The 9,401-nt window shown below is 39.1% G+C and overlaps 1 protein-coding gene across 4 annotated transcripts in view; it reads left to right on the plus strand.

Annotated features, from left to right (window-relative positions):
* brwd3 (bromodomain and WD repeat domain containing 3) overlaps positions 1-9,168 on the plus strand; it is a 51,345-nt gene extending 42,177 nt beyond the window's left edge. For 2 of the 4 annotated variants that reach the window (XM_036580020.1, XM_036580022.1), the window contains exons 35-40: positions 944-1,072; positions 1,816-1,968; positions 2,952-3,100; positions 3,683-3,768; positions 4,211-4,342; positions 5,029-9,168. In XM_036580020.1, the coding sequence (XP_036435913.1) occupies positions 944-1,072; positions 1,816-1,968; positions 2,952-3,100; positions 3,683-3,768; positions 4,211-4,342; positions 5,029-5,789 (1,410 nt within the window). In that variant the 3' untranslated portion in view covers positions 5,790-9,168. The remainder of the gene's footprint in view (positions 1-943; positions 1,073-1,815; positions 1,969-2,951; positions 3,101-3,682; positions 3,769-4,210; positions 4,343-5,028) is intronic. The other 2 variants (XM_036580021.1, XM_036580023.1) reach the window with 1 other exon arrangement.
* Positions 9,169-9,401: the final 233 nt, after the last annotated feature.

Below are 9,401 nucleotides of genomic sequence, written 5' to 3' on the forward strand. Positions count from 1 at the left end.
AGTATCCACAGTAAGTTTTGGAAACATCAAGAAGTCATGAAAAGATGCATACTGTAAAATATTTGTTTATATTAATGTATTTACAGTCTTGCTTCTATGTTATCTGCCTTGCCATTTGATCACTTTTCAAAGACATTCTGGATGTTAATTTTGTAATAACTTAATTTTTGATGTACAGCTTTCTCACTCATTTTACAGTCATAATTTTGGACACATCTGACATTGGTTTATTTTGTACGGCTTCCTACAAATTATTAGACAATTGGTTTGTATTAATGAAAACACTGATTCAAACTTTTAAACCTCACCTAAAAAAAAAAAGCCTACCTCTCAAACATGATCCACATATACACACTACATATGAAAAGCATGAAAGCATTTATTTATTTATTTATTTATTTATTTATTGTGAAGTACAGGACTAGGCTGTCCTTGGCTGGTAAACCGGCTCTAGGAGTGTGAAAAACATTAAACTGCACACTGTAAAGCTGTGTTCAAAACTGCATTCCTGCATTCTCCCATTCTGAACAGTATGTCAGAAATGGTGCTAGCCGTTACTGTAACACAGCAGATTGTGTTGATGGATCATCTGAATGGAGGATTCAGGTGGATCTTATTAGATCTGGGATAAAACTCTGCAGGAGCTCACTAACTATAAGTTACTGCACGCAGAATTACTGCACACATTTAGACTCAACTGTCCTTTATCACTGTAAAATGTTCATTTTTACACTTGGTGTTTCTTCCAAACTGTAGTACATCTGAATGGCTGGTTGATGTTCAGTTTTTCTAAATGTTTAAGAGAATGTTTTGGTAAATGCACACATAATTGAGTTACATTATTAGCCATACAGGTTTGGACATAATTTTGATCATGAAATACTTTATGGTAATAATGAATCCTCTCTCTCGTATCCATTTTCCGTCTGTTCCTGGTGTCCAGTCTCAGAAGCGTGGTGTGGTTCTGGATGTGCAGGCGTGGTTTGGGCAGTGCAAGGAGCTGCTGAGGAGAATGATCGCCAGTCCAGACTCCGAGCCCTTCCGCCAACCCGTCGACCTCTTTATCTACCCGGTATCATAATCAGTTATCTTATTTATTTCGTCATTGAGTGGTTTGAAGTGGTTCATTTGTAGAGAAACTGAACGACTGCGATTTTAAACAAACTTACCAACTCAGTGGTGGTGATAGGAACAAGAGCTCACAATGTCTACAACACAAATATAGCCATTTTATTTACTTCCCAAAACCACCAGTGAACCTACACGTGTTTTCTGAGTTTGTGGAGTGTTTTAGCTTACAATAACCTGCTTGTACCTCGCTGCCAAAAATTTATGATTTATAAAATTTATAAAAAACATTTTTTGTCAGAATTTTCTTAAATCTATTGTAAATGTCTCAGACATCAGGCAGTGTATTTATAAACATTTCATGTAATAACTTTCTTTGAGGGAGCTTTTAGAGGTGGAGGTTAGGTTCCTATCACCACCACTGACTCAGTAAGTTTATCTAGAACAGAGCATTTCACACCAAACCACTCTGAGCGACTTTGTTTGCATCTTAACTATTTAGTAATGCAGAAAATGTGAGAAACTGGTGGAATTGCCTTTTCATAGGTGTGTTATTTTCACAGATCAGGTTAAATAAATAAAATGCAAATATTGCTTTATAAATCTCTGTTTTATTTTTTTTTCCCCCAAATATTATAGTATTTGTTTGAAATTTTGTTAAAAAATTTGCAATATTCTATCGTTCAGCACCTTTTCTCTCTATAAAGAGTGAATGGGGGATCATGTTGTAATTCTCTTTGTCTCCAGGACTACAGAGACATCATAGATACTCCAATGGACCTGGGGACAGTGTCAGAGACTCTGACGGCAGGGAATTACGAAAACCCCATGGAGTTCGCCAAAGACGTCAGACTAATCTTTAGCAACTCCAAAGCCTACACCCCAAACAAAAAGTCCCGGGTAAGAGCAGCACAACAAACTGCATCGTCTTCACTTTACAGTGTCTGTATTATGGGAAACTGACTTTTCTTCACTTTTTTTTAAAAAAAACTTTAATGTAGCACATAAAAATTGTCTCAAGACGTACTGTTCCTTCCCCAGTCAATGCAGTCCACACATGGAAACAGCAAGAACAGCCTGGTTTGAATTTGTTTGTTAACCAACATATTTACATATTACAACCCTTTCAGCATATCCCAGCATTCCCGCTAAAGCTATAAGGAGTGTTTCGGCCTGGACTGCGTTTTGAATGAGGCACATTTCAGTGCAGCTAATCAGAACAGAGCCCATTTACATAGATCTGTCTCAAAGACACAGTAAGATAGCTTGTTTAATTCTGAGGGGTAAAGAGAGGTTGGTCGTGTTGAAGAGTCCATTTTTCTTGAATTTTATCTCCTAAAAATTGGCATGATATAGGCCCTTTAAGATGAATTATGACTTATGCAAAAAACATACTGAGCTCTTTAAAGGGATAGTTCAGGCTTTCATGTCTCGCTTGAGACTTTCCAGACTACATTATGAGCAGTGAACTGCTTTAAATTACATCAGTTTTTAGAAAATGCCTGTTCTGTGCGAAATCTATTAAAAAAAGTGGTGAAATTTTGTGAAGTTGTACTTTGGATGTACAAATCATTTGAATTTAATTACATTTTCATATCTTTGTTAATTGACAGTCCGTAGTCCCATGTGACTAAAATATGATTTTTTTATTGTAATTAAATAGTTGTAAACACGCTTATGGTTTTGTAGATTTTCTAAATTTTTTTTCAAATTAGCATTCAGGTGAGCTCAGAGAGCATATGGATCAAAAGAAATTAAAATTTTTAGATGGAAACAATAATAGTTTAATAGAATAGCTGTCTATGCAGTCTTTCATATAGTGTTAAACCATTGTTGCATTAAAATCTGTGTTAATTTTGTGTATATGTGGTTTGTGATTGCAGATCTACAGTATGACTCTCAGTCTGTCGGCGTCCTTTGAGCACCAGATCATCCCCATCATCTCCGATTACAAATCAGCCGTTCAGAACCAGCGACGCTGTCAGCAGAGACTCAGCTGCAGCAAGAGGTTACAAAACTCTCTTCCAGACAGGTAACACACACACACACACACACACACACACGAGAGAGAGAGAGATTACACCTCCCTGTGGAGTTACTAATGAACTGAGGACACACATTCACCTCTCCAAACTTAAAACATGATGTAACTGATTTTGAGCACATTTTCTTTAAGTATTGTTTGTTTTTATATTTCTTTTTATTCAATTAATAACAATAAAAAAAATATATTCAACTTTATATAGCACCTTTCTCAAACCCAAGGTCGCTTTACAGAGGTAGTGGAAGGAAAAAAATAAAAACCATCAGTGAGAAGAAGAGTAAAAGTGCTGAGAAAAGAGGTAGATGTGAAGCTGAGCTTTGAAGGAGGAAAGTGAGGGACAGTCACAGAGAGGGTGCAGGAGCTCAGCTAAATAGGCTGGTGTTAGACCATTCAGAGAGGATGTTAGCGGGAGGACTTAACTGGATTTGTTGCCGGACAGGAAAACAGTGTAACTGACACAGAATTGGGGTGATATGAGCTGTTTTTTTTGTTTGTTTGTTTGTTTGGTTTGTTTGTGAGGCACAAATTACACTGAGTTTTATTAAATATGTGCCCGTGTTTGTGTTTCAGCAGCCCGAAAGGGAAGCACAAGCCAGTGAAGAAAACTAAAACCCCCCAGCAGACCTCCAGGAGTCGCTCACGACGGCCCTATCAAGGTTGTATCCGTTTGTTTCTGTTGTTTTTCTGTGATTCACTTCCGTACTGGGGTCGTACAGAAACTTGCTAAGTTAGGATCCAACCAGGTTTTTTACAAATTCATATTACAGAAGCAACTTTATTTAATTCAAGAATTATATCTTATCTTACAGCATCTTATCTTAAAGTTAGGACAGTATTTAGGAGGTTTAGTCTAGTTAGGATGTTTGTGTGATACTGTTTTCTTATCTGGAGTTAGATAGTTAGGAGTTATGATAAGATTATGAATTTATGAACTGTTATTCTGTAATAGCTATTGTCCGAAATTCAGTTCTAACTGAAGTTGTCAGAGTTAAGATGATTCTGTAATGTGGCCCCTGTGAACATTGACAAAAGTGCTATTTGTTAATGTTTATTAATGTATCTTCTTGTATCTGTGTTTGTTTTTTTCTTGATCATCAGATTCAAATCCTGCTATGTCTGATGAAGACAGCCAGCCGTCGTCATCATCCTCATCGACGTCAACCCCATTACCCTCAGTGCAACCGGGAAGCAACAGAGTCACTCGCAGCAGAGCTACCACCAGAAAATCAGGTATACACATAAATGTCAAGGTTTATTTATATAGCACTTTTTATAACAGATGTTGTTGCAAAGCAGTTTTACAGAAAAATCTGGGTCCAAACCCCCATGAGTGTCACCAATGGCGACAGTGGCAAGAAAAAACTCCCTAACAGCAAGAGGAAGAAACCTTGAGAGGAACCAAGGTTCAAAAGGGGAACCCATCCTCCTCTGGTCCACACCGGATAGTAAACAATAACAAAAGAGCAGTATGAGCAGAGAATAAGGTTGTATTATTAGTATAAAATATAAAAATAAATACAGAGCTATGACAGGGACAACACTGCTTTGTTGGAAATGGTCCTAAATCATGGTTTCCTATAGCGGAAAATCAGTAGCTCTCTCTCTCTCTCTCTCTCTCTATATATATATATATATATATATATATATATAGCACTACACTGGACACTGTTATAGGGAACAGAAATGGCTCCTAATCGCTATTGTTGTTGCTATTGGATGTTTTCAGAGAGCACATCAAACAACAGACTCCCAAAGTGCACTGTATAGTGAATAGGGCACAGAAGAAAAATATCCAGAAAAAAACTTTACTACAGACGTTCATGGGTGTCAAACACGTGCAAAAGAGCCACATAAACCTGTACATATACCCAAAGTTTAAGCTGACCTCTGATCCTTTGACCTCTTTGTGTATGCAGACGCTCAGTGCAACGGGCCGCTCACTAACGGCGGACGGACCAAACGTAGACAGACGGTGGCGCTTGCAGGACAGCAAGAAGCTTCAGACTCCGAAAGCTCGGAATCTTCGTCAACGTCATCATCGTCATCTTCCTCCTCTACTACGTCATCCTCATCCTCGTCGTCCTCGGAGAGCGAGGCGAGCGACGCTGAGATCGGCAGTTTCCCAGACGGCGGCGACCACGACTACAGCAAAGCGCCACGCCTGTCGCTCGGCCGCAAAGGCAAGACGCCTGCGGCGCCTACCGCTAACCTTGCCGCTAGCGCTAACGCTAAGCGAAAAAGGACAGGAGGAGGGAAAGCAGCAGACCTGAAACGAGTGCGTAGGGAGCCGATACAAGAAGCAGCACCGAGTGACGAGGAGGAGGACGAGGAAGAGGAAGAGGAGGAGGAGGATGATGAGGAGGAGGAGGAGGAGGAGCCAGAAGAGGAGGAGGAGCCCGAGGAGGAAGATGAGGAGCTTGAGGAGGATGAAGAAGACGCGACACCACAGTCGCCGCAAGTGCAGCAAGCTAGAGGTGGGAGGGCGAATCAGAGGACAGCGAAAGCGGGGCGGGTAAACACTCGTAACCAAGGGCGACGGACCGTTGTATACAACGACGATTCGGAGGAGGAGGGGCCTGCGACTGACCCACTAAACCTGGGCATGTCCCGCTCCGGAAGAGTCCGCCGCATGACCGAAAGAGCCAGGGTCAGCCATCTGATGGGCTGGACGCACTGACCTTGTTGACCTTTTTACCAACCTCAGACTGACTCACTACAGCAATACTGCAGGGATTTTTTTGTTTGTTTGTTTATATTTGATTATTAGTAGCTGTTGTCATGATTTTTTTTTTTTGGTGTTTTTTTTTGTACAGGTAACTATGTTTTTTTTTAAGTTGTCGATGAGACTTTGTTTACGACTCTGGATCATGGTGCTGCCCCCGTCTCGCTCTGGTTTCCATGGAAACGTGTCTCCGCCATCAACCAAAACAGCCTTATACTGGTCCAGATCATCTAGAAATCTTCTCTCTTTGTTTTTTTTTCCGCTCATCTTCTCTCCTCTCCTCTCTCCTGTGACAGGCAGGCAGGCTTCGTTTGCCGACGTGGTGCTTTTTTCAACTTTAAATCAGTTTAAATCACTGCGCTGCAAGCAGGACGATGGTGCTGTTCTCTCACTCTCTCTCTTTTTCCTCCTCTATCTCTCTCTCTTTCCCCACTGTTCATCATCTGCTGTTCACTTTCATGGGAAACCACATTAATTAAAAATGCATACGGATTCAAATTCATATCAAAGCTGGCTTTTCTTCTGAAATCTTCTTCTTTTCTCTCTCTCTCTTTCTGTCCCTCTTTCTCACTCAAATCTTCCAAGATGCATTAACTACTTCCAAGTCATGAATCTTGGCCCTTCCAAGTCTTTAGGCCCCGCCTGTACCGAGCATAGACACGGCGGGTCTGGACGGACAGACACACACACTGCAGACTGTTTTTACGATGGAGTATATTTATATTTTTTCACTGTTGTATGATACACTTTGTGATTTCATTCTTATCTGTTATCTTAGAGAAAAAAAAAATCAAACTGATCCAGTAAATGTTTGCACATGTTACGAAAAAGTATGTGGCAGCTGATTTGGTGGAAGGGACTTTTGGGGCGGGCTCTCCATCCTGACTCCCTCATTGGTCGAGGCCTCTTAACTAGAACTGGTTACCGTCGAGCCATCCGAAGGGCAACGGGCTGCTTTTGTGCTTCTGTTGCAGTTTTATTTTGCCTTTGTTTGTGTTCACATTGATTAAGTGCTCATAAAATCATGTATTTTTTGAAAATATGGCTTGGTGCCAATCTCGGGACTCATGGATTTTTCGGATCTTCCCTGTTTTTATTCAGCAGGTTTTTTTCTGTTTGTTTTGCTTGTGCTGATTCTCATTGGTCAATTGGCTCTTCAGCCTGGCTTGAGTCATTTAAACTGGACGCTTTCATCACTTGTTTTATTGAATTGACCCTCACCCATGAGCCGGGTCTCATATTTAACTATCAGTTTCTGTGTTTTTTGGCATCACAACGCTTTCATATATGGAATCAGGCTGTAATATTAGTGATTGGAGATCGACAGGAGGCTCTCCTTACACTACAGACGTGACTAGAAACTATAATTTGGCTGGAAATTTGCTGTTGCTTCGCTTCAGTTCTCTGTACAGCACTATGCAGTTTGGCACCAGCAAAAGAGCGGAGGCTTCATACATGATGTAGGAAGAGGAGTTTCAGATGATCTTTCGGAATGTAGCATAAAACTTTGTCTCTTTCTTCCTCTTTCTTAACCGGTCCATGAAGCTCTTCATACAACTGCATTATGAAATGACCACCTGTCAGAAATCAGAATGCCTTTTCTGTCATAGTACAGCATTAAATGAAGAGTTCGACCAAAAACAACTCACAATTCTAAAAAAAAAAATCTTTTCGCTCTGATCGTTTTGTTGTTTGCTAAAATTTTTGAAACATCAAGAATCAACAGACATGTATTCCAACCTGGTTCGGTCAGTTGGTTACTTAGTATGCATTAACTGGTATCTGCTATTAACTTGTAGTCACATGAAATGATTGAAATAACTGGTCAGTACATTAAAAGTTTTGCTTTGGTTGGATGTGAAATAGTTTTTGGTGTTTAAAAGCAAAAAAACAGGAATGTATGTAATTCCAAAGGGGTAATGAAGTATTTAGAATTTTCTGGATTGTTATCTTGAGATGACAAGTTAATTATCTTGTTATCTCAGCACAACAAAGTTGTTGTCTTGAAATAATAAGTGAATTACCTTGTTATCTTGAGATAACAAAGTTGTTTTCCTGAGATCATGAGTTAATTGTCTTGTAATCCCAAGAGTTGTTGTCTTGAGATCACAAGACAATTAACTATGATATCAAGATAGTTATCTTAAGTTCATGAGTTAATTACCTTAACATCACAAGTTAATTCTCTTGTGATCTCAAGATAATTTATTTTGTGATAATTAGTTAATTATCTCGAGAAGGTTATCTTGACATCACGTTAATTGTCTTGTAATCTCAAGAGTTGTTGTCTTAAGATCACAAGATAATTAACTCATGATGTCAAGATAAGTTATTTTAAGATCATGAGTTAATTATCTTGTGATCTTAAGACAACTCTTATCTTCATCATGCGTTAATTACCTTGACATTATTTTTTTGATGTCAAGATAAAGTTGTTTTTTTTGAGATCACGAGTTAATTATCTTGGGAACAAGATAATAGTTATCTTGACATAAGATAAATAACTCATTATTTCAAGATCACAACTTATCACAAGTTAATTATCTTGAGATCAAGATAATTAACTTATCTCAAGATTACAATCCAGAAAGTTACAGCAACAGCTCATGGCCTCTCTGGACTTCCGTCAGAATGTGTTATACAGGTGGGAAAAAAATGGACCGTTTTTGTTGTGGCCTGTTTTAGAACTTGCACGATGTAGTGGCCCCATTTTGAGAACTGTGTAATTTCGGTGCATCTAAATATCCGTATCCTGGCGCCGTTTTGCCTCACTTTAAATAATCTCCTTTCAACAGTTTTTAATCAGTTATGGTGATTTTAACACGCTTTGGTGCGACGCTGTTAGCTGTTAGCATCCACCAGTTAGCATCTAGGACACGAATCAAATGGGACGATAATCATGTAACTTAGATTTTTGGTCGAATTATTCATCTCGACTCGACTCGGCTCTGTTCTGTTGCGTCTGATCAGTGTCCGACTCAGGCCGATACTCAGTACCTGCGAATGCTGTGATTTTTGATCAGTGTAGTGTTATGGTGCTCTATTAGAACAGGTGGTGAATCTGGTGGTTAATATTGTTTTTCCAGCACATTGATATTGAAATATGAAGCATGACTGCCACCAACTGAGTCTCTATTCTTAGGAGGTTTGAATAAACCTCTCAGATTGATCTCTGTTAATGGCAATATTATTATATATTGTGATATTTCTGATATTATTGTGTTTGAAAATGCCCCGACCCAATCAGTGTAAAGATGTGACCAGACCCCGCCCTCTTTTCTTTTTGTTTTTTCTTTCTCTGTCCAAAGATCCATCCATTTTTCTTCATTTTCTCTGTTTTCCCCCCTCTTCTCTCAAGTGTGATGGATCAAAGTAGTTCAGGGCCAGTTCAAGTGGTGATGGTGAAAATGAAGAGGTGATAGATGTAATAAACGTATGTCAGTGTCTACTTTTTCTACACATTTTCTGATTGCGTGTTTTTTGTTTTTTTGTTTTTTTAATAAAGGAGTAAAACTGCTTACTCTGGTTAAAAATCTTATATAGCTGTACTCAGACTCTCCCTCTTTT

This window comes from Colossoma macropomum, unplaced genomic scaffold (assembly GCF_904425465.1).
Source record: "Colossoma macropomum unplaced genomic scaffold, Colossoma_macropomum, whole genome shotgun sequence".
Lineage (NCBI taxonomy): Eukaryota > Metazoa > Chordata > Actinopteri > Characiformes > Serrasalmidae > Colossoma > Colossoma macropomum.